Source organism: Cebidichthys violaceus, unplaced genomic scaffold (assembly GCF_023349555.1).
Source record: "Cebidichthys violaceus isolate CVI_PGR_0920_01 unplaced genomic scaffold, fCebVio1.0.p SCAF_3, whole genome shotgun sequence".
In the NCBI taxonomy this organism is placed as follows: domain Eukaryota; kingdom Metazoa; phylum Chordata; class Actinopteri; order Perciformes; family Stichaeidae; genus Cebidichthys; species Cebidichthys violaceus.
In genome coordinates this window covers 2,966,472-2,991,745 of record NW_027176483.1, presented here as the reverse complement: position 1 = coordinate 2,991,745, position 25,274 = coordinate 2,966,472, and the positions used below count along the sequence as shown (strand labels likewise).

The 25,274-nt window shown below is 42.8% G+C and overlaps 2 protein-coding genes across 3 annotated transcripts; one reads left to right on the top strand and one right to left on the bottom strand.

The window, feature by feature from the left end:
* The first annotated feature begins 159 nt into the window (after window positions 1–159).
* On the top strand, window positions 160–6,150 carry rnf141 (ring finger protein 141). The gene is made up of 6 exons (XM_068723743.1): window positions 160–266; window positions 1,535–1,703; window positions 2,211–2,319; window positions 2,736–2,917; window positions 3,908–4,015; window positions 4,120–6,150. The coding sequence occupies exons 2-6, from the start codon at window positions 1,606–1,608 to the stop codon at window positions 4,268–4,270; spliced, it is 648 nt and encodes a 215-aa protein (XP_068579844.1). The 5' UTR covers window positions 160–266; window positions 1,535–1,605; the 3' UTR covers window positions 4,271–6,150.
* Window positions 6,151–7,824: 1,674 nt separating this feature from the next.
* On the bottom strand, window positions 7,825–24,010 carry LOC137881016 (AMP deaminase 3-like). Of its 2 annotated transcripts, XM_068722686.1 has the most exons (16): window positions 23,796–24,010; window positions 19,256–19,319; window positions 15,378–15,600; window positions 14,739–14,910; window positions 14,499–14,664; window positions 13,240–13,459; window positions 13,017–13,146; window positions 12,627–12,821; window positions 12,170–12,301; window positions 11,103–11,266; window positions 10,385–10,511; window positions 9,941–10,104; window positions 9,719–9,839; window positions 9,434–9,607; window positions 9,180–9,290; window positions 7,825–8,371 (listed from the first exon to the last, which is right to left on the bottom strand). In XM_068722686.1, the coding sequence occupies exons 2-16, from the start codon at window positions 19,311–19,313 to the stop codon at window positions 8,195–8,197; spliced, it is 2,334 nt and encodes a 777-aa protein (XP_068578787.1). In that variant the 5' UTR covers window positions 19,314–19,319; window positions 23,796–24,010; the 3' UTR covers window positions 7,825–8,194. The 2 variants fall into 2 exon arrangements, with proteins under 2 accessions (XP_068578787.1, XP_068578788.1); XM_068722687.1 differs by lacking the exons at window positions 19,256–19,319; window positions 23,796–24,010 and adding an exon at window positions 17,510–18,040.
* Between the last annotated feature and the right edge of the window lie 1,264 nt (window positions 24,011–25,274).

The window sequence follows — 25,274 nt, the reverse complement described above, 5'->3', positions numbered from 1 at the left end:
AGGACAATGATTAGAAGAAGAACAACGCTGAGGAGATACAAAACAACGGCCATGCTGGACAATGTAGGAGCTAGTTCACTCCAGAAGATGGCAGCAGTGCAACATATGAGACGCAAACTGCCGTTAAACCCCAAAGAAGAAGACGAAGAAGACGACGCTCTACTACGACGTCATCAAACGGCAACCGTGTTGTGTCAAAACAAACCGAAGCTAACAGCGAAGAGTGGCGTTTGGACTCTCTCGCCTTTAACGTTGTCAAGTGTTTGGTAAGAAAATAAGCTTCTTTTTTTCTCCCCCTCATGTCGCAACAGAGGAACATATTTTTAATTCGTCATCTTTCATGGCTTTATTTATTGGTTATTTACGTTAGAAATGACGCTAGTTGTCGTTAGCAAACTGCCGTTGAGAACTATTAACCGACTTAGATTAGCAAATCGTGTTTGAACTGAGGTCGGTGGATTATATCTTAAATTATATGTGTTTTTAACTTTAATAATTAGGTTGAGAAACAATATTTAACGTTTGTTCAGTTAGCTTAACAGCTACCGTCACTGGGACGTTATTATGCTAATTTAACGTTCGCTAATACGGTTGAGAAACAATATTTAACGTTTCTTCAGTTATCTTAACAGCTTACTAGTCAGTAGGACGTTACTATGCTAATTTAAATTAGCATAATAATGTCCTACTGACCCGTAACGGTTAGCTAATACAGTTGAGATCCTGCAAGTACGTTATTGTGGATTTGTTTGTTTATCTGAGTCTCTAATGACTATAAAATCCTGAGTCATGGTTGGGTTTTTACTGAGGCTAGTTGAGATGTTGTCGACAGTTAGTTAACATTACATTACGGTCATTTAACAGACGCTTTTATCCAAAGCGACTTACAATTCAGTATCTATCTACCCACCGTAGACGCAGCTACGGGAGACATTTTGGGGTTAAGTGTCTTGCTCAAGGACACATTGACATGAGACTAGCTGGAGACGGGGATCGAACCACCGATCCTCTGATTGAAAGGCAGCCCTCAGTTAGTGTTAACGTTCCTTTTAACGAGCTCACGTGACGGGATGTGTTTGTTCTTGATTGAATCAAAGAGTTGCTCTTTCACATTAGTTATTGCCTGACTAGCTGTCTTACAGCTGAAACTATTAGTCGATGAATCGATTAGTTGATCACAGAAACAATAAGATTGGCAACTATTTTGACAATTCTAATTCTAATTTGAAAAGTTGTGATGGCCATTTTATGATTTTCCACAGGCTAATTGATTATGGATTGATTGAAGGTAATATGGACTTTGAAAACTAGTAGGTTCAGTTTAACTGAAGACACAACTAGTGTGGCTTGATACCCATAAATATGTCCTCGTCCTTTCATCACAACGTTGGCGGTTGGATCCCCGGCTCCTACTGTCCCCATGTCAACGTCCTGGACCCTCATGTGATGAGGACAAAGACTTTGAGCCAAAGTCTCATCACCCAACATTGGCGTTCTTCATCTCATTAGTGCTGAACTGTTAATTTGCCAACAGGCTCTGCAGAACTGAATGAGGTGCAGCTTTCTGCCAGGTGCCGTCTCATAAGTGCCGCCGCCGCCGCCAGGATGGGCCAGCCGCTGGTGAAACACGCCGGACTGGTGCGTGACAGCGGCTACCTGACCTACGAGGAGTTCCTGGCGAGGGTGTCCGAACTCAACGACGTGTAAGTTGCACTCTGTCCCCGACGTTGATGTTCGATTGTTCCGAACATACGGCGGGTTTCCCGTTGCTGTAATGTTGTGGAGGGACAGTGGGATGAAGACGTTTACTGGTGGTTTTCTTTTTGGTTTTGTTGGTAGACTTTACTGACTGAGAGCTGCACATCCAGTCTCAGGACTATTCCACCATCGAGGATCTCATTCCTCAGACATGAAGCCATGTTGAGCGAGTGAGCGGTGCCTAAACGCCACAGCGCACACAATAAACAACACGCAGCAGTTTTGGCCAGAAACACAATTTAATTTCGGGGCTAAATGTAGCAATGCTACCGAGCATTGGGCATTATTTTTTGTGCGTTTGCATGTGGAGCCGTGTTCATAGCAAAAAGCAGTAAAAACGATGCAGAATGGTTTCTTGAATTGAACATACCCTCTTTACCCTCTTTCTTTCTTTCTTTCTTTCTTTCTTTCTTTCTTTCTTTCTTTCTTTCTTTCTGCTGGATCGCTCTCAGAACGGCCAAGCTCGCTACTGGACAGCAGAAGCACCTGCTGTTTGAGGTGCAGCCGGGATCCGATGCCACGGCCTTGTGGAAGGTCGCTGTGAGGGTCCTCTGCACCAAGGTGAGACCTCACAACCTGTTCACACACGCATCACGAGCCAACAGCGGCATCCGTCCACACCTTTTGATCTCGTGTAGGAGAGAGGAGGACGGCTGAAAGTGTGGTCAAGGATATTATTGGGTTCAGGTGTGTCTCCTTACTGTGGCTATCCTTATAACCAAAGTCTTTAGGGCATCAAAAGATAAGCAGCCTTATCTAATACTTTCACTCTTTCAGACTTGTGAGTCAGTGTTTCTCCTCGTGGAGCACAAGAGGGGGTTTGAGGTTATTGCGCGCAGAAATAGCTCATGTTTCCCCCAGTATTCCAGCTGTGCTCATGTACTGTGGTTGAGTCATTTCATTGAATTCAAAGGGAGCACACTGTTGACTTTGTGCAGCACTTGATTTGAGTCGATCGCCTTTTTGTCTCCTCCCAGATCAACAAGGAGAACGGTACGATGGAAGCGTCGCGCATCATGAACCTGTACCAGTTCACCCAGCTGTACCGCGACGTCACCAGCCAGGCTGCCGAGGTGCTGTCTGCAGAGGGCGCCAGCGAGGGCCCGTCGGGCCAGCTGCCCTCCACCGACTCCTGCCAGGCCAGCATGTGGATGGGCAGGTAGGTGCACAGGGAGTGGTCCCTCGAAACAGTCAAAGAATCCAACTTTTTTACATTGAAAGGAGAGTTTTTATTGGAAGTGAACTTAATTTACGTCCATTTATAACATCTACAACTCTGTCTCTCTCCTGGTGTTGGGGTTCACACTACTACTCCTGACAGGGAAAGAGGAGGTTCAACCCTGAACTGAACCTGGACTAATCAGTATTTTTATTGATTATATGACCGTGTGTAATGTGACAAACGTAAAGATAATGATCGCCAGTTCTAAGCTTTTAAAGCTTCTTTCAATTTCAGCTCATGACTTTGGGTTTTGGGAAAAGCTGAGATAAACAGACGGATAAAGTTAGCGTTGAAGCAGGTGGGTGCAATTTGGGCGTTCAGTGTCTTGCTCAAGGACACTTTGACGTGCGGAGAGGAAGAGTCTAACCGCCGACCATGTGATTGATGGCTGCCGTGTTTCCATCAGCAGTCGGTGGAGACTAAAAACTGAGCTAAAAGGAGAATTTAATAGTGACAGCTATTCACAGCTCCAAATGAACGCTAACGTTGCTCATTCATAGACGTGATAATATGTGAATGTTGTGTTTTTAACTCCTAGAAGAAAACAAATCAATGAATGCAGTTTTAAAGTTTTTTTTAACTAGATGTCACAACAGAAAGGCTTTTTAAATGTCCCAGGAGCAGCTGATGATGGATTTAACAGGTTATTCAGCAGCAGAATGACTGTTTATCCCTCTGGATGGATTCCCGTCCATAGCAAGAACCGCTGGAGGCTGAAGGGGATCAGTTTTACATTTCCATGCATTTTTATTACACCGAAATACATTTTTCTCAGGCAAATCCTTTTAAAGTAAGCTTTAAGATTCACCCAACACGACGCATTTCATTCCAAAATACGATTATTTTTTTGCCGGTGGAAAAAGCGATATCTTCCTTTTTTTTTTTTTTTTAGAAACTAATGAAAGCTTGTATCTCTTCTCCGTTCAGAGTGAAGCAGCTGACGGATGAGGAGGAGTGCTGCATCTGTATGGACGGGAAGGCCGACCTCATTCTGCCCTGTGCGCACAGCTTCTGCCAGAAGTGCATTGACAAATGGTGAGATGAAGGATCAAAGCTTGGATTCATTGTTTTATGATGTATGATGTTTATCATGTAAAGGTGTCTCCGACCAATACAAACTCTCTCCCGTCTCCCTGCAGGAGCGGGCGGAACCGGAACTGTCCCATATGCCGCCTGCAAGTGACCGCCGCCAACGAGTCGTGGGTGATGTCCGACTTCCCCACAGAGGAGGACGTCGCCGGCTACATCCTCAACCTGGCGGACGAGGCAGGTCACCCACACAGGCCTTAACGCGAGGCACATGGAGCCGGTGAGGCGACGGGAGGAAGTCGAACTCGCACCAAGTACACACGGACATGTTGCAACACACAATGTCACTTTCACTGAGGGGGGAGAGTTTTCTTAATAAAAAGTGAACGACGCAGACGAAGCCAGCAGGGTTTCCTACTCCTTTCTGTTTCTAGCGACAGGTTTGACAAAATCAAACCTCTGTCTCCTTTTAAGTCCTTACATAAAATATCCCAGGATGCTCTTTGTAACCCAAGTATTGTAGATGTGGTGCTTTGTGGGGAAATGTGCGCGATAATACGTAAAGAAAAAATCCTGTATTTGCGGTATCTTTATAATCTATTATAATCTATTACTTTAACACACATTAACCAAAAGTACAGGTCTTACAGTATTGTTTGGGGTTAATTTAATCAACACATGGGTGAGGAAGACTTTATGATATGAATCCTTTCATGTCGATGTGACAGAAGCTGAGACAGAGGAGGTCAGCCCTCATAAATAGTACAACATGTGCTCATTCACTTTCTATGGGATCGTTGGATGAGAAGACTGTTGGGAGAGGCATCACTCGTCTCGTCTCGCTCTCCGGCAGGAAGTGAATTTGTTCCCTAAAGTGATCCAACGCACACACAGTTTCTGGTCCGAGTGTAAAACCGACTTTGCTTTCCACCAGTGAAGCCGCTCTGTGGTCTGTGCGACGTATCCCTGCATGTTTGTAGCCCACATGAACGCACCCGACGTTATGTGGACCCCGTGATGAACCGACGCTCTGACCAAGTCCAGGACATACGACCGATGCTAGTCCCTCTGAGTGTACAGAGCTAAAGAGTTTTATATGGTTTTAAACTACTCGGCTTGCTGCGGTGTCTTTTTCGTTGTTTGGAAATAACCACTGTTTTCTCATCTTTTTACTTTGTGTATATATATATATATATATATATATATATATATATATATATATATATATATATATATATATATATATATATATATGTATATATGTGTATTACGGTTTATTTGAATCTGATTGCTGTAGGAGTACTGTAGTTTACATAACCCAGAGTCTCGTCTTTTGTCATGCCTATGATTGAAGATAGTCGATTTATTGAGACGAGCAGCTTCTCAGTTCCAGATGAACTCTTGTATAGTTAAAGTTGTGTTTTATTTTGAAAGTATTCCTGACCTGGTTTCCAGATCACACGAATCATACGCAGCAGCTCTCAGCTGAGAGATCGCTGCTTGTGGTTTATTTAAACTTCATTTAAACTTTAAAAAAAAATATGTGACATTCAACGACTTCATCACTTTCATATTTAGCTCATTTTAACAGATTTTTTTTTCTAAATATGAGTCGATGGCCTCAGTTCAACACTGACGTGATATAAGCTGTTTCACTTTGCAGAGTAGGCGTTTCCTTCATAGCTATATGTGGTTCCTCTTCATTTATAACAGACCATAAACATGTGAAGTTTAAGTTGACCAGAAGTAACTTTTGGTTGTCGAAAGCTGAAAAAAAAATTGCACTTTGAAACCTCACTGTAGCTTTCTGTGTGTTTGTGCTGCAACAACGGAGGATGAAACATGATCTGACAAATATGATCTGATAAGTATGATCTGATAAGTATGATCTGACGAACAGCAAAATATGCAGCAGTAGGAGACGATCTTTTCATTCTTCACGGGCCGTTCAAAGTGTATAAACACAGTTGAAAGAATGAGATGATGTTCAACTTCCACAGTAGATTACTGTAAAAACATTTGATCCCACAGACGTACGTTGTGTGTGAATTTGCTGAATGGAAGGAGGTGTATTCAAATTGAATTGATTCGTACTGTATTGTATTATCCTTAATAAAGAGATACTCACTTTTTGCACTTTATGACTTTGTTACATTACGAATTATCTCTATTTGTTCGCCATTTAGCCATCTAATTTAAAAAAAAAACATGCTATGAAATATATTGTATTAGGTATTTTAATTTGTAAATCTTCATTTAATACGTCACGTGAGCCCACTTCTGGGAAATAATCACGTTTTTTCTTGTTTCCATTGTAATAATATGTTTGGTATTTATTTAGAATCACTGGTTCTCATTGCATGGAAGATGTTGGGTGAAAAAATACTAGTTTTCCATAAAAATATTTTTACAAAAATGAAGAAACATTAAAAACCCAATATAAAGAGATATATTGTATTAATCCAGTGCATTGATATTTTTTGGTATTTTTTAATCATTGGGTCATTAAAAACTGCCTTTATTTTCCATCAAAAATATTTTTGCCAAATAAACAAATCAAACGAGCGATATTGGTAACAAAATAAATATATATATTAAAAAATACATATTTTTAATCAAATATTATATTTATTTATTTAATATATATAATATATTTATTTAATATATATATATATATATATATATTATATATAATATATATATATTAAAAATATGTATATTTTTTTATTAAATATATTTATTTATTTAAAATATATGTATATTTATATATGGGTTTTTTTTAGTAAATAAATATATTTAATCAAATATATATATATATATATATATATATATATATATATATATATGTATTTTAAAAATTTTTACCAATATAGGTAAGTCAGCATGAAGATATTGGGGGGGGGGGGGGGGGGGGGGGGGGGGGGGGGTGACACAGCGGTGATTATCAAAGACTTTCAGTTTAAGAGCATTAAAATGTGTGAAAATAGATGATTTGTTACGTCACAGAGCTATGTAGCAGCAGCAGGGCTAAACTAAACTTCCGGTTAGCGTCTGCGGTCGAGTGACGTCATCATGGCGGGATAGCTTCTTAGCTACTAAGCTAGCTAAAGCGTGTGCAAGACGTTTACTACAAGAGATACACAACCAATACCTCTAAAATTGCAAAGTTAGCATTAGCTGTAACATCATTGTGAAGCCCTCTCTTTATACCAGTATTATTTACATATATCATCCTTATTTAATAGCCTATATACACGAGTGCGTTGCTAGACAACAGGTTGGATCCATGCCTACTTCCGGTCAGCTTATGTCATTCACCTGCATTAAGACAGGAGTTAAACAAGGGTCTTAAATGTTAACTACAACTGTGAAATGGTCAATAGTGAATTTAAATATCAGACTCTTCTGAGCTCCAGCAGTAATGAGTTTTCTCATCGGGACATATATTTATCTTCCACTGTAGACGTGTCCTTAATACATAATACATAAAGTGTATTTATGAGTCATTCATTAGTATGTGCAGTGTACTCCAGTTTTCAGACAAAAGACTCACCGTCTTTAGGTGATATTTATTTATTATAGGAGTTTTTAATAGACCAGGATGCAATTTCAAAAACCTGAAATGATGGTTGTTTTAAGACGCAGGAATAAAGGGCTTGTAATCAAACTAACGATTTGCACTCTCAACTTGAGGATGGAGTCTAAATGTCTCTTATTAAAAGTTGGCAGCAGAAGATCCGCTCACTTTCAGTCTCATCGTATACGTAACCTCATGGAGATGCACCAAAAAAAAAAGAAGCTCTGCGGCAACACTGTCGACTGTTTCGCAGCCTTTATTTACATATCAAAACCTATAAGAAATGACAATCATAGAAAAGAAAAAGAATTACAAGGTAGTCTTTTTTTTTTTTTTTTTACAGTTGTGAGGACAACAGGGCTAGTGTTAAAGCTCGCTCACACTTATCTACAATTCACCAATCACTGTCGACTCTGCGATTTATAAGAACTATTTTTCAGTAAAAACCCCCTTTTTCAAATCTGGGTCAGAAAGTTTAATATGTAAAAAAAAAAAAAAAAAGAAAAAGAAAAAAAAGCGTCATCTAACATTTGATATATATACGGTTTTTTTTTTTTTTTTTTATCCCTGAGGATTCATCCAGGCACAGTTTGTGCTCGCGTGGTGAATCACTCCGGTATGTTGGTGCAGACGTCCGTCTTCACCGCGTCCACCAGGAAGCTGAGCTCGTTGCACAGCGTCTCGTGGCGGTAGGCCATGCGGATCTGCGCCACGTTCGTCCGCTGAATGTCGTTGCCCTGCGGTCCGTCCTGTCGGTAGTTTGGACCAATGAAGTGCTTCTTCTCCTGCAGGGGGAAAAGGTAAAGACATAGATATAGACATAGATATATATATAGATATAGAGCCGATATAAGGTATACTTGTGACCTCAACACGGGGCATTTTTGCAGATAGTTTTGACTGCATGACACTGAATGACACTCCTCTGTATTAGGACACGGCAGCGAGCATTACCAGCTCTAGGACGAGGTTTAGGACCGGTCCATAAGCAGTTAGATTTATTACAGTGACGCAGCAAGACCTTTATGGACCTTTCGGATAACTGAGACGGGGATTGTACAAAAGAGGAAGCGCTCTTCGTTACAACGCAGGTATGGCTAATATACTAATATAATGTAATGTTTGACCAAACGGAGAGAGCCCAACTGTACAATTTGAATAGGCCAATATTAGCTTAGTCAAAGGTATATCTGTATGGACAAAGGGAAGAAATATATATATATATATATTTCTGTACAACAACAGAAATATACACATGAGGCCGTTTAGAAACAGTGTCACCATTGCAGAGTTTGTCCACCAGAGAGCGCTGACAAGTGCATTTTAATACTCTCAGCTTTTTAATTTCTCAAATATGTATTTGAAGCGACTGCTCACTCACTGAGGGACGTACAGTTCAGAAGAACAGCTTCGTTAAACCGCCAAAAGAGTCAACTTCTTCAAGCAACGTGAGATTTAAATCTCGGCTCGAGCCCCCAATTTGAACCTTGTTTTGTCAAGGATCGGATTGTTTCATCGGCAGCGTGCTCAGTGTGATGGAAGTGAGCATGAGGGGTTGATGGAGAAATACGTAGTGAGGTCCTCAAAGTGTACCTGATGCGAGAGTCCGCTCTGCAGCACACTGTTCCTGGCTATCTCGCACAAATCACAGGTGCTCAGCTTCCACAGCTGGGCTGCGATGGCGTACTCCTCCATCAGGGCCTCCTGAAGGGGTTAAAAGGAGCGTTTCATTCATTCATTCACTCATTCACTCACCCTCATCATTCTTATGAGAGGAATCTGATTACGCATTCATTTGCGTTTCATCGAGTGAAGTCCCCGGGGGTTCTGGTCCTGCTGGTTCTGACCTTGGTGTAGTGGAACTGCATGGGGTCGTCAGTGGACAGCGACACGCACAGGCCCTTCTGCAGGAACTCTCGTAGCGGGTTCTTGGAGTACTGCAGGAACAGGCTGTTGTTGCTCAGTGGGGACATGGCGATCGGGACCTGGGCCAGGTAGTACAGGTACTGCAACACTGGACTCTGTGGGGGGGCAAAGCAATGTGAGCAATGCTACCGGAGTCACTGCAGAGACGTTACAAAAGGTTTTTAGGGTTTTGGGTGTGAAACCCCAGCGTGAATTCTGGACTGCACCTTCTTAAGGTTGAGTCCGTGGGAGATGTTGTCCGACGTGAGGAAGGCAGAGACCAGGTGGGTGATGGAGCCGGCCTCGCCACAGTGGGGACGAAACTGGAAGGTGTTCAGTCCTCGCTCCCTGAGGAGGGACAAATACAGAGCCAAGAAAAAAAAGGTTTCATACTTCCGGACGCAAAAGACTTGCAGATCAGACCTTCCTTTGCATCGTGCAGGACGTACTTGCGCAGGTTGTTGAGCACCATGATGTTGGCGTACATGTAGAACAGGTAGTAGGTGTAGGGAGGGTTGTCGTCGGTGGTCCACGCCTCAGGCTTCGGGCTTTTGTAAGAGAACATGTGGTCGCTGTGTTTGGACTCGTCGTCCACGCTGTCAAACCCCGTCACCTGCAGGACGAGGAGGACGAGGAGGACGAGGACGACGTCAGCGGCAACATTTGTGACAGAAGCGCTACACGATCGTGCGCGTTTGTTCGTCAGCTGGTAAAGTATGCACAAGCGGCTCGGTGGAGTTGCTTTCACTCACCAGCCAAAGAAAACAATTTGCTCAGTCTGTTTCCAAAGAAGTGTCACTAAAAATCAGAGAATACTCAAAAAAAACAAGCAGATGTTGTTTTCCGCTGCAGCATTTCTCGTCACGGGTTCCGCCCATCGCGGTCGTACTCACGTATTTCAGGAACACGTGGGTCGCTTTGTGCTGCTGGGGATTCACCGTCGCCTCGAACAGGGGGAGGAAGATGTTCTGCAGCATCTTGGCGTAGTGTGGTACTAATTTCTTTGACTTGAAGATGTCACTGCAAGACAAAAGGGAATCAAATGGACTCATCTTCTCGTACAAAAAAAAGGCAAAATTGGATACGCATCTTGGTTTTAATTTTTAAAAAAAATGCTAATTATGGATGCACCAATATCGTAATGATACTGGTACAGACTCAAATGTGTGGATCGAGTATCAGTGACAATTTGAATTAAATATGTTTTATATTCCTCTTTTAAGTTTTGACCGATTTGTTGCTGCAATAAAAAGGTCGTTAAAACATGTTTACCAATTATCTGATGTACGATTTATTATTTTAGTAATTGACAACAATTCAGTAAATTAACATCTATGCATTTATGCGTTTCATTTAGTTTTACTGTTGTGTTCGCTATGATGAATGATTTAAATCTAGTCCAGGCAGTGAGGATGTTGGAATAATAAATGAAGTCAGGTTTGTGCGTCCCTAATGGTCATCCTGAATAAACCACTTTAATTTCCTCGGTCACTATTTAAAAGAGGAAATAACACACCGGCTGTGAGGATGAGGAACCTCTTCCACATGTCTCATCGTCTCATTGTCTCATCGTCTCATTCTGAGCGGATGTGTCGTTGTCTCATCACTCACTAGATCCTGGGTACTTGGATCATCCACCTCATGTTGGGCGAGTGGACCTTGTGCTGGATGAACCAGGTCGCCAGGCTCTCCCACTCTCCGGCCGAGCGGCCGTAGATGGACAGCCGGGGCTCGGCGTGTTGGTACTTGCTCTCCTCCAGCTCTTTGGCCACTTCCTGAAAAGCAGACGGCGACCCACAGGAAGCTGGTGATGTTTGGTTTACGCAACAGGTAACAAGTTGGTATTTCTCAATACCAATAGAGCGAAGGGGGGTAGTACTTTAAGATGCTTCATGTACTCTAGTATCTGTTGTCCACCAGCAGTGGGTGCAAGGTATCTACGACCGAAGCAATTACCACGGAGGGGTCAAGTCTGTGGTGTAAAATTACACACAAAATACACAAATAAAGATACACACATATTTTAAAATGGTAAAATATGTGTGTAAAACACAAAAAGACAAATGAAGGCAAAGGCATAAACACCGTTACTGTGAAGAGATGGTCTACTATTATTATTATTATTATTATTATTATTATTATTATTGTTATTGTTTTATAATGCATGCATGCATTTTAAAAATGTTCTAATACTTTGAGGAATTTGTTGTTTTTTGCTCTCTGATCCTGTTAAAATATTTAATCTCAGCCTTTTAAAAAAAAAAAAAAAAAGAAAGTGACATAACAATTGAATTAGGTAGAACTTCAACAGAGCAGTTCTATTATTCATATTTTTGTAATACTGTTTTTAAATCAGCAGCATTTTGTTTATTAGGCCTTTGTCACAAGACCCTGAAGCTGAACCAGCTAAATGGAACTCAGCCATTAGTAGTTTCATTATTTAAACGTGATCTTTTCTCTCATGTAAGAATGTCTTCAGCCGCTCTTTTTAAAGACGTCTTCGATTCCTCGCTGACCCTCATCATCGTCCTCATTTGATTCTGTTGACTTTCCATAATTCCAGTTTAGCTTGGTCCATCTTCACCCTGAGCAGAATGCTAATTAAATGCACGAAAACACCCTTTTTGTTTTTGTTTTGTTGCAGAAGTGATATTTAGTACTTTAAACTCATACTACACCTTGACGAGACGTGCGAAGTACTCTCCTTTGATGTAGTTGTCCGTCTTCAAGTATATCTCCCGCAGCTCGCTGGCTCCCATCGGGTTGTACTTGGAGTTGAACTTGTCAAAGCGATGAAACGTTTGTCTTCCCTGAGAGAGCGGTTCGTGAGAGAGAGGGTGAAATCTCGTGATCGCGTCCTCCGTCCAACAAAGTGACTGTGTTGATTATTGTCAGATTACACATTAAGAGGTCCTCGCATGGAACATAAAAACCAAAAAAAAAATGATTGCATAACGCCACGAGAAACGCATGAACGCCCATAATTGCATCCTTGTGTCGGCGAGCACACGTTAGTGAAAACTTCTGTCGCTATTTGAACGCGACAAATTGAACCTCGACATGCAGGAGTTATTACTGTACGGCAGAAATGTGTCTGGTATTGATCGAGTTTGACGGCTGTGAATCTGTCCTTACAGCGTGAACGTCCAGGGAGTCCACGGTGAGGTCGTAGGGGTCCTTGTTGAGGTCGTGGAAGACTTCCTTCAGCGTGAACTTGTGACCGGCCTTCTCCAGGACCACGCGATCCGCCTCCGTCTGGTACGTGGTCTTGATGAATTTCAGCAGGTGCTTCTGGTTCATGCAGGCGGCGGCGTGTATGTGCGTGTCCACCTGAGTCCGGGGACAAGAAGCAGACGGTGTGCGTGACTTCACCCGACTCCATAAACGCACTTTAGTTAGAAATAGCTTCTGTAGCGAGACGGCCCTTCAGAGTAAAAGCCCAGACCCAATCTCATCACATCTTTTTTTAATAGTTTTTTGATTACTTGCATGCAGAGCTAGACGTCAAAAAAATGACCAACCGACCTTTCTGACGTTGTAGAAGTCTCTGTGTGGAACGCATTTCAGCTCTTTCAGCTCGGCCATCTCGTTCATCATTTCGTGGAGGTAGAACTTGGACGCCAGGAAGTTCAGCCGGCGGTGACAGTAGGTTTTCCTGTGAGGCGCGGAGGCAAACGCAACACATGTCACTTATCTTTTTGCCCCACGCGTTCAAGGAAGGCTATTTTGGTTCAAAGCTCACGCTCACGTTGGGCCGTCGGCGATCATTGCGAGGACGTGGCTCAGGTCTATGGCGAAGGTCTCGAGGTCGGGGTACGGGAGGTCGTGGGGCCGCCGTTGTTCCAGGGCCTCGGCGTCGTCGTAAACGTTAACTATGCCGTCCTTCATCTGCAGCTCGTAGTTCAGGTCCTCGGGAACGCCCTCCATGGAGTACGGGTCCTCCCCTTCGTGAGGGAAAGGCCAGATGTCTGCAGACGACAGGGAGGAAGTCAATGAGGAACACTAAAAATAATGTAAACCGTTTCTCTGAACCCTTTGAGATTATGAACCTTCCATATTTAACCCCCTACGTTTTCTTTTCCCCATTCCCAGTCTGGTGCACAGTACACATTGTTCTCATCCATACATGTACTCGTGTGGGATAGCTATTCCTATCTGCAGTGGTGAATCACTAACACAGACAGGTCCTAAAAGTAGACGTTTTGTTCATCATCTCCGTGTAATACACAACTAGACGTGACCAGCACAGAACCTCTGACACCATATATGTTGCACTAGTTTCTTCTGACTGTTCTCTCAAGTCCACCCATTGCATTGACTCGACTGTGGGAAGTTGAGTTCTCTCTGCCTCTCTCTGCCTCTCGCTCTGAATTGTTTCGCTGACCTCGGCTTCACACGGCTCACTGACGGCAAACTAAAGACACGCCCCCTGTTTCACCGCAGGGCTCTACTCGTGTCGGTTGGTTGTTTTTTCTTCCCATTCTATATTCCCATTTCAAGTCTTCCTTTAAACGTCACCCTTAATAGAAATATTATAACCTTATAAGACTAAGAGTCATTGTGTTTGTTAGCTTCAGAAGGAGTCATAGAAGTCAGGGCTTGGTGAATTGGGGAAACGTGGATCACAATATTCAACCATATTATAAAATATTGACATGAGATTTTTGAAAAATACAGTAATATAATCTGTAATATAGATATATATAATGAATAGATAGATAGAAGGAAATAATATAACGGCTAGAACAGTCTGGTAAAGTTCATCACTTTAATATAATGTTGGCTTTAAACCAAAGAAAAAGACACTCAAGCCATATTACAACACTTCAATATCCAAAATCTAATAGGATATCTAGTCTAGTAGAAATGCTCCACATGTTACGTAACATGTGTCTTATGGAAAACATGAGTGGATCCAAGAGTAACCTCCTCTGGGTAAAGACGGGAGCATTAGGTCAATGCGTCCGTCCACCGAGTAAAAGAGGAGGTTCTCTGAATGGCCCTGACCTGGCATGATCTCATCCTCCTCCTGCCATTTCTCGTTTGCGGCGGTGCGGAGGAAGCGGGCGGTGGTCCTGGGGAAGGTGTGGTAGGCCAGTCTGGAGTACTTCTCTCTGATGAACAGAGCCCCGAGCAGACTTTTGGCTGCCTGCTCGTAATCCTCTACTGTGATCTGGAAACGTCATGGAAACAAAGTCAGCTTAAAGCCATGTTGGAAGTTTGTGTTGTGTGTTGAGCCCTGCTCACCCCTGCACAGTAGTCTCCACTGATGGTCACTCTCTGGAAGTCTGGAAAGTCCTCTCTGGGACAAGCTTCTGCTGTGGCTGAGTCCAGCGTCGTCGGGGAGCGGGTCCAGTCGCTGTCGCCGGGTACCTGAGACGACACCGACTGTGAACGCTTCAACTTGAAACTCTTCTTCCTAGAGAGAGAGAGAGAGAGAGAGAGAGAGAGAGAGAGAGAGAGAGAGAGAGAGAGGGAGAGACAGACAGAGAGAGAGAGAGAGAGAGACGGGGGGAGAGAGACAGACAGACAGATGGGGGAGGGAGAGAGAGAGAGAGAGACAGACAGACAGACGGGGGAGGGAGAGAGAGAGAGAGAGAGAGAGACAGACAGACAGACGAGGGAAAGAGACAGACAGATGGAGGAATGAGACAGACAGACAGAGAGAAAGAGAGACAGACAGACAGACAGACAAAGAGAGAGACAGACAGACACAGAGAGAGAGACAGACAGACACAGAGAGACAGACAGACAGAGAGAGAGACAGACAGAGAGAGAGAGAGACATTACTCGCTCACATCTTTCCACTTCACACAAGGAGATCTGAGATGCAAGACGCGCTGCACAGGAAGAGAGGCCGTATTTGATCAAACCCATTTGTCCTACTTCTTGGCAGACTCCTGGGACTGCTGCTCTGCCATTTCCTTCTGCAGCGCCCTCTCCCGGTCCTCGTGCAGCCCGATGGGACAGTCCTCCGGCACGTTGAACAGCGACAGGGCCTCGTTGTTGTCCTCCTCTTTCAGGGCCGAGGCGTACACCTTCTCCGCCATCAGGCGCACCTTCTCGTCCACCTCGTTCATCGACAGCCTTTGGAAGAGCCGCGGCATTTCTGAGGGGAGTCGAGACAGAAAAAGGTGTTTCTTTACGATTAATAAAGATGTAAACGACGGACTGGTTCTGGGCAGAGAGCTGTTTGCTTGTGTAGGCCTACGGTGGACGCGGGCTTATGCCAAATGACATCATGTGGGGCGACTGTGGAAGTGGAGAGCTCCTTCAATCAGAGGGTCGGCGGTTCGATTCCCCGGCTAGTCGCACGTCGATGTTGTCCTCGAGCGACACACACTTAACCCCAAAAACTTGCTCCCGTGAAAACGCCTTGAGTGGTCAGAAAAGCTCCGCCCGATGTTGTAAATTTACAGAAATGACCTGATAGCTCTCTGTGAGGTGAGAACTAACATTATGTTAACGGTGGCAGTGAATACAAATACCAGCAGGATAAACATGACGCCTCCGAATGTTGAGTCGGAGGGTCAGGGGGAGGCGGGGGGGGGGGAGAGATTCACTTGGCATGTTTTGGCAACGCTTCATCGTAACTCTCACCAGTAAACACGTCTTGAGTGGCTACATGTCCTGCCAACGCGTCAGACAAGTTACAGTAAACACAGTTAATCAGTGACGGGGGGGGGGGGGGGGCACTATGGGTCAGCCCCTCCATGATTACGCAGCACTGGGAATGCATCGAGAAGAGAAGAGTCAGCGTGTTTATAGAAACTTTAAAGTGGAAAAAGGACTCTCTGCCTCTTTGTTGTTAGAAGGGCAGTCGTTAGCATACCATCATTTTTGTTCCCGTGACCTTTCGGTTGGGAAAACAACGGTCCTGTTTATTTGAATTGACCTGATTCTCTTCCATACCCATGGCACAAGGAGCCGGGGTCCTATTTTTAAACTTGAGACCCTGTGAATTCAGATTTTTGAGCAAGAGTTGTGTTTTTAAATAAAGCTTTGGCGGCCAACTGAATCCCACTGGTTTGAGATCTACTGTTCAACACCCGTCATCAGTACCACTACGCAGTTTAACGTCAGCCATCACAGTGTGGAATGAAGCTTTACTGACGATCGTTATCCGCCAATATTCAGGAAAAGTATGCGATCAGGACAACCGGTATTAATGCTTTTCTGTTCGCAGATCTCTGATAATGTCCCGTTGTAAACGACCAACGTGTGTTTAAATCGACAGGACGGCGAACGAAGGTTCACTCCAGTGACATTGTGATGCCTTCAGGCTCTGAAGGTAAATGATCACGTTGTGACGATGTGTTCACGTGTAATCTCGTACAATGTAGCGTTCGTGAGAAACTTGAATGAATCCAGATGTTTGAAGATGTTTTCACAGAAACATAAACAGATATTAAGAGATGAACACTAGCTCTAATAATACATCCATTAAAACTATTTGCTCCCTTTGTTCTTTTGTGCCGGTCCGATCCGTGACTCTGATCCCGACGATCCGAGCCATGACTTTCATAACACTAATCACCATTTCATCACTGTTGCTATTAATATTAAAGGTCACGTGGGCCGCCATCAATCTCCCCGCTGGAGGCATGCGAATCAACAAGTGCAACACGGGGAAACGCAGCACCGCTGTGTCGCGTATCGCAAACTTCTCCGCATGCAACTCTATCCCGTCTGAAAAGTCAGAACCATCTTGGCGCCGTCGCACATGACATCGGCACAATGCATGTTTGGGAAGCCGGCATTTCTGACGAGCCTCTCGACGCCGGAACAGCTGAGCACCCCTCCTGGATAACCTTGACCTAGTTCCTTCAGTACACTAACAGCGGTCTGTCTGTTAACATGGAACATTTGAACAAATATGCACATTTGTGTTTTGGAAAAATAGCCTAAAATATCATTTAAAAGCTGCTTATTAAAATGCTTCAGTGCTTAGAAATACTCTGGTGTACTCGCATAACCATAGACGTTGAATGACTGAAGGAGCTCTCTGTGTCTCTTACCTTCCTTTGTGATTTTGGACATGTTTGTCTGTCTCAGTCTCTGCTTGGTGAGTCAAGTATTTCAGCTGTCATGTGTCTCTTCTATAGCTCTGAGCCGTCTTTGTCTCAGAGACCACTTCTGAAGTGAAACTCCGTCCTCAGGTCCGGTGTCTGCAGCTCTCTCGGCTTCTCCCACTGCCTCGGTCGAGCTCTGCTCCTCTTGTTTATGTGGTCCGGGTGACAGTGTGTGTGTGTGTGTGTGTGTGTGTGTGTGTGTGTGTGTGTGTATAATATGCAGCTGCTAGTTGTTGTTGTCTTGAGTGTCCCTCTCTACCTCCTATTTTAGGGTGCGCGAGAGAGAGAGAGAGCGTCATGGCAACAGGGGCTGCGAATCCAAGCCGGTACGTCGTCGCAGCTGGCTGCTGACGTGTGAGGTGGTGGTGGTGGTGGTGGTGGGGCATGGAGGAGGGAAGGTGGTGTAAAAGTCACGGGGAAGAGTGCTTCATCTTAACACTTAAAATGTTGATTTTCTCTCCGGATGACACACTGGAGTATAGCTTCATCCACTGACCGTGAATTTAAGGACCATGAAGACCACATATGGATTGTAACTCATTTTTGTTGAGGCAATTTAAAGAATCCGTTGTTCGCCAAAATCAAATTGTTCATGGTGGAGCTAGCATGTAAGAGTTCACGCTGCTGCAGTCAGTGTTTTACCTGCAGAAAGTCACGTAAACTAATTTATTTAATAAGAAATATTATTTCTTTAACCTGGTAAAGAAACGCAGCAAATGCTTTGCTGTGATCTCTTGTGAGATGGTTCACTCTGGCATGTTCAAGACTGAGGAGATCGTCCCTCTGAAGACGGTGCAGAGGGAGAAATGGGGGTCTTGTACCTGAATGTCTCAAAATCATCCGTTCACAAAGCTAGTGGTTCCGGGCTTTCTACCCGACTTATACGATGAAGCCAAAACCCAGGACAGTTTTTTTTTACTCTGGAATGAAATAAAATAATACATCTGGCTTCAGACTGCACTACATTTAGCTCTTTATTATCTGGGTGAAAACTCTACACTGGTCACTGTAGCTCTGCATGTTTCCCGCTCAGTATTTAGCACTGTGATAAGACAGGAATGTTAAGTGTGGGGGGGGTACTGTGGTCCAACGATGGAGGGACACTTTGATTTAGAAGCTCTAAATCAAAGTGTCCCTCATGGTGATCTGTGGTGTAAGTGAGACCAATGGTGGTTCATTATTATGAATGTTCATACCACACTGGACGGGACAGGAGCGTCTCTGGGTTCCGTCGGGGGTTGAGGGACTAAAGCTTTTGACTTAGAACATCATATTTGGACCATTTTCATCACCGTAAATAACACTCAAAAAAGCTTAAAGACAAAACTTACTGCAGTTATGTAATTATTTTATACTTATCACAGCCCAACATTTTAATTATTCTGGAAATGTTTGCCCTGTAAAATGTATATTCTGTATTCTTTAAATAATGTTTTACTTCTTATATTTATTCACAAATTAAAAATTAAATATATATGTCAAACAGTTCACTAATTATTTTTTTTTAAATGGAGCTTTATTATTTATTCATATCAGTGTTTATAGCGGATGCCAATGGGCAACATTAGTGAGTTTAAAAAGGGTAGACGAGATACAGCGAGACACCGTAAAGTAAAGTAGAGACACAACAACATTATATGTAAAGGCTCATGATAATTCTATATAAAGGTAAAACCCTGCGGATGTTCTCACCTTTCCCCAAGCATGGCGTAGACTGCTGCTTGTAAAGGGGCGTGTCCCTTCTCCTCATTGTGATCTGTGTTGAGAGAAACAAAGCTTTCATGAACAACGGACTATTTCAGAGTTTAGCATCGTAGTGTCCCACATGTGTTTCGGGTCTTCAGAACCGAATTAAAGGAGTATATAGTTGGTGCACTATGTTGACTGCGCCTCTTCAGGGTCAACTTCCCTTTCACTAGCTCCTGTTTGTCAATGCATTTTGCCATAGAGGAGTCCTTTCATCTCTATATCTATGAAGATAGAACGTGATATTAGAACCTGATTAGAACCTGACGGGTAAGAGACTCATATTCGTTAGCATTAGCAACTGCTGCTGCTCCATGGAGGTTTTGATGGTGTGCAAATGGACAAGACCGATGTTAGCTGTAGTTGTCGAACGCTAACAAATAATACTTGTTAGATTTTGTATGCTGCGTATCATCACTTTGCGTTGTGCAGCAGTACGTGAACGCTGAACTCTGAATGTTTCCAGAGGAGTGGAGTAGCACGCCGTCGACGGAGCGACACCTCGTCTCTGTGACGCCGGTGGAACAGACTTCAGATCAGCCTCAGAAAAAGGTGCAGCGGCGTTGAGGTCAAGTTTGGCAGGTTGCTGATGTTGTGAGAAGATTCACATTGAGAAGACACGAAACTATAAAAACCGGATCAGAACCGCGGCCAAGTGTCGTAAGAATAACACGTTGATTCGGTGCAGGTGGGAAAAGTGCGAGTGGGGAAATGTTTGGTTTTGCCAAAATACCAACTGAACTGCCATGATTCTGAGGCTGTGCACAGCTCTTGCCCATGCGACATGTGTTTGTAATGATGGAGCTGCTGGGGGGGGGGTCAGTGGAGTTAGAGGAGATTAAAGTGCTGTTCAGGTCTCCACACGACAGCCTGCTCGGTCCAAACCAGGACCAGAAGTTCACTTTCACAGCGTCCGTTTTCTCACACTTCATTTCATTTATCCAAATTATCATGAATCCTTTAGTTTGTAAATTTTGATTCATAACGGAGCTTTGAATTAATTGAATTATTCCTATGCAGTGGGAATATAAGTGAGAGCAACATAAATGTAATGAAAGTCGTATTTAAATTAAGAAAACAGCTTTTATTTCCCTTGAAATGGGAATTTAAGCTTTGGCCAAATCGGTAAGAAAATAAAAAATATTTGAACTCTTTTATTTTAGGACACAAGGTGGACATATAGCACCAAAACTGCGCCTTTTGTCAATTATATAAATTGTGTATATTTTCAGTCCTCTACACTGTAAAAGACTAAAACAATAACAATGTATGAAGTTGATTTAGAAATTAAATATTACTTACTTTTGGTCTGTGATGTGAGAAACTTGAATGTTTGACGCACTCGCAGTATTTACATTTTATAGCCCTAATAAGACCCTGAGGACTGACATAAACGCTAAAGTTTGAATGTCTCCTTTGCAGAATTTTAAAAAATCCTTTAGTTTTAGGGAGTTACTCACAACCCCCTCCACTGCTTTCACTTTGAAATGTTGAAGAAGTGGAGTAACAGCAGAGGAGCTGATAAGGTGATCGATGCGTCGCAGGAAGCCCTTGTTCTTCATTCTGTGAAGGCATGGTTGTGTTGGTTTTTGTGACAAAAAAAGAGAGGCCGAGGTCGGCAGTCGGTTGAAAACGGTTCACTTGAGATGCTCTGTTGGTTTTGTAATTTCCTGTTTTTCCCCGTCAGAGGGCTTATGCACACAAGGCCAAACATTGCAGCATTAACACTTGAGTCATCTGCGAAGGCTCTGCAGTAACACCGGACTTACAGCAGGTTAATGCGTCAAATTGTCCATAAATGTATGTAGGACTTGCTAAAATGGCTGCTGAGGTGTCGTTGGGCAGAATGAGCTGCTATCCCCTTCATGTGGAGGATAGATAGATTGATAGATCTGCATGTTTAAGCCTTGATCCTGTTTCTGTGGTGACTTCAGTGAAGCAGACTCCTGCGTCCTTTTCAAGTGTACAACTGCACTTTTCTGTTAAACGGCATGTTGAGGCGTGTTGCATTTCTAGAGGAACTAAAAAGGTTGTTTCTGGATGATGGAATGCATTGTGTTTGCTGCTGCTGGGGGGAGGGGCATGACAAATACAACCAAACATTTATATGGAAACTTGAAATCATGGCGGAGTGTATTTGTGTCTGTGAACAATTGTTTTGTATATTTGTGTTAATCCGAGTTGGACCGTTCAGCTCAGTGGATGCAGGATGCGGTTTTCAGACTTCCTTGTTTTTTGTGTGTTTAATTGTGACGCACAAAGGATGGATGACTGTGCATTTTTTTTTTAGAAAATGTTAAAAGGTCACAAAAGGAGGCTACTGTTTTAAGACTGGTGGTTAAACACGATCATTACCATAGAAAATAAAGTGTATTTATCCCAAGTGATCCACACTTTAGATTTTAGTTAGAAACTGCATTTATAATGGTGGTTTATTAACGTGGAACAGACGTTCATGGTACCCAGAGGATGACTCGTATTGCCTTTTTAGGGGCACCAGCAGGTTGCACATTTAGTGAAATATCTTCACAACTATTGGATGGATTACCGTGGAGATGTTAACGATAGAACGTGTAACCGTGTAAAGGTCAGCCCGCCTTAATAAGTGAGCCGGAGCCTAGATTGCCTTGAAATTGGGTTCAGACATTCATGGTGCCCAGAGGATGACTCATAATATCTTTGGTGACTTTTCCTCTAGTACCACCCTGCAGGTTTGCATTTGTGGTTTTGAGTATGAACGCCTCAACAACTATTAGATTGTCTTCATATCGCCATTTTGAATGTATCCAATAATCTGATTTATGACCAGATGTGATCTTCATCCTCGTCCGTGTTTAGTAATAATTAGCACGAGCTATCATGCTAAACTAAGACGGTGAATTCTATTTAGCGTTACACCTGCTTAACTTAGCATGTTAGCATTGTTAGCATGCTGACATTGGCATCGCAACACTGTAAAAGGACTCAACAAGTCTGACTGTGCGCTGCACCTTTTCAGGTAGACTGAGATTATTCTCCCGACTTTAGTCATCGGCGGCTGTTTGCATTGCTGAATGGGCTTAAACAAACACAAGCGCATTAGACTCAAATGATCAGCCTTTCTCTCTCAGTGTTTCATGGTCAGTATGTCAGGGCTAACTGAGTGATCGTACAAACAATCTTAAGGATATTTTCCCAATTTTTAAGGAGAGAACGTTGATGTGACGTTTTTATAGCCCTTTATCACTCATACAAAGTCTTATACGGCTTTACAGGGCAAGGAGGCATGGGACAACATGAACATTTCATGTCACTGTTATGCTCGATGAAATGATTTCGATTCCCAATATTATCCAATTGTTCATTAAAATATGCTTGAAACTCTTAAAATGGCACTTAAACATACTGGAGTCACTTTACCTTTAATTGAACTCCATGCAAAGTGAAGATGAGAATTTGATTTGCCAGCAGAAGCGAATGTTTTAGTTTCCCCGTTCACTGCCATTCTATGCAAGTGAAAGGGATATATATATATATATATATATATATATATATATATATATATATATATATATATATATATATATATATATATATATATATATATACGTCAATGTTAATTTTGCCCGTAGGATTGTTTCGTTAAAGGGATAGTTCGGGTGTTTTTAAAGTGAGGTTGTAGCAGCAAAACGTATTTTAGCCACCTAAAAGAAAGACCCACTTTAAAAAAATAAATCAATACCTCTTTGAGCGTACGCTATATTTAGAATATTTTCACACCTTTTGTTGTCGTCAGACATCTCTTTACGATGAGCGAAACTCATCTTCGCTCTCTTCAAAGCCACCGGACTCCGTTGACAAAAACAGATGACTTTCACTCAAGTCTTTAAGTTTCAGTGAATACATGAGTATACGCATTGGCCTTTTAATTAATGCTCATGCTAGGAGACAGGTGCTGTAAATTAAAGTTAAAAACTTAACTGTCTGTCTGACTGCTGTGTCGCTGCCTACAGTCTAATGTCATGAACAAGTCAAATTGTGTAAGTCGGCCGCCCATCACAGCTGATAAGACGATCACATTCGTGGAAATTTATAGTCTCAAATCTAGCTGACCTTCGTGTGGAAACAAGAGTTTAATATTAGACCTGCAGAAATACGAGTCGAGTGTTTTGTACAAACTCCCCGAAATACAAAATAAAAAAAGCTTTCCTGTCACTCTTATTATTCTATTTCATATATTCTTATACATTCTAGATGTCTTTCTAGAATCATCTACCACTTCAGAAATGTGCATCTTTACTTTAGAGTATTATCCTCCGGGGCAAAAGCACAGCCAAGGTATTTCAGTCACCAGATACCACCATACAGAGAAGTGCTGGAAAGAATGCAAGAGCGATGGAAACGACAAGATGCGACTATTGACACAAGGCCCCAAGAAGAGACGTTTAAAAACTCAGGTCCTAAGGACCGCAGTTAGCAATAACAGATGTGACAGCAGCGTACTCACCGCTCTGAAGGGCTGTGCACGATGTCGGCTCTAGAGACCCTTATTAGGCTTCGCGGGACAGAAGACGAGTCTCGTCAGAGCGGCCTCCTCCAGCATGCAGCCGGCTGACTCTCTCGCTGCCGGTCTGGACAGGTGTAACACGAGTGCACAGTTGTAAACGCTTTCAAAGTTCCTCCGCTTGGAATGAGGAAGTGATCCGTATCGGGGCTTTTTTTGACAGTGCGGTAGAGGAAGTGTTGGAGGAAGCTTGTAGTTGCACCAGCGCTCGGTGCCACTGGAAACTATTTATAGATCGCACTCATCTCTTGTTTATTCAGGCTGTAGGCCAAGCTGCAGTTCACTGTGAAGGCAACATCTCAGATTGCATAAAAAAACGTGGATAAAGGACCTTCATCGGATACTATTTACAGATAGATAATACGTTTTATGTCAATTTAAGGTGGAGCTAATGCTAAGAGAGAAGTGCGCGTTGACAATTACAGGACAGGAAGTTAAATTCCTCAAAGTTGGGACGGAGGTCAGGGCTCGATTCACCCCGACTGGGTCGACCGGTCTGATGTCGAAAGACCCAAAACAGCCCAATGATGCCGTGTTGCTTTTCTGATGAGGAACAACTTGCGATTATGAACTTTTGCCACGTCTTCTTTATTGTCTAGTTATCGCACCGCATCATGCGGTCGTGTCGAGAAGGTAGATCTCACCTCCGTCTTAATTCTCATCTTTTTGATTCCAGTAGTACTTCTCATTTAGAGACATGCAGGAGGGGGAAAAGGATCATTATTAAAAAAGAGAAGACAAATGTGTTTTATAATAGCTTCACAGAAAACGTACTGTCAGTGAAATAGGATACGGTATCCATGCAAATTGGGGCTGATGGATTCAGAGAGGTGGAGTAAAGCTGACAACGCCACCCTCTGGACAGTAGAGGACAATCCTCTGCCCCTGAACATCTGGATCACTATTGATATCCTCTGTACTGCCGTCTTTAACTTTTCTTCAACCACAGTATTTTACACATCACAAAGTTTCTTGTCTCTTTCTACTGGCTGCCAAATAAACGCATACAAATATGACACTTTAAATGAAACTGTTATTAGTAAAAGATGCTTGAGAGTGAAACAAAATTAATAGCGGCGCATATATCATTAACGAACTATTTCGTCATGGTTATCTTTGTTGTTGTTTTTTATGACCGAGATACTCAGCAGGACATCTTTGCAGTTAGAATAAAAGAAACGTGTCAGCGCCCTCTGGTGGACAAACAAGTTAATGGCGACAGTTTCTGAACTACTACTAATAATGTCTTGTTATGTATCTTCATATCTACTGATATATGTGTATCGTAGTTATGAGTGGTAGATATCTGGGACTTTAGCCTGTAGATTATATATGTGTGTGTGTGTGTGTGTGTGTGTGTGTGTGTGTGTGTGTGTGTGTGTGTGTGTGTGTGTGTGTGTGTGTGTGTGTGTGTGTGTGACC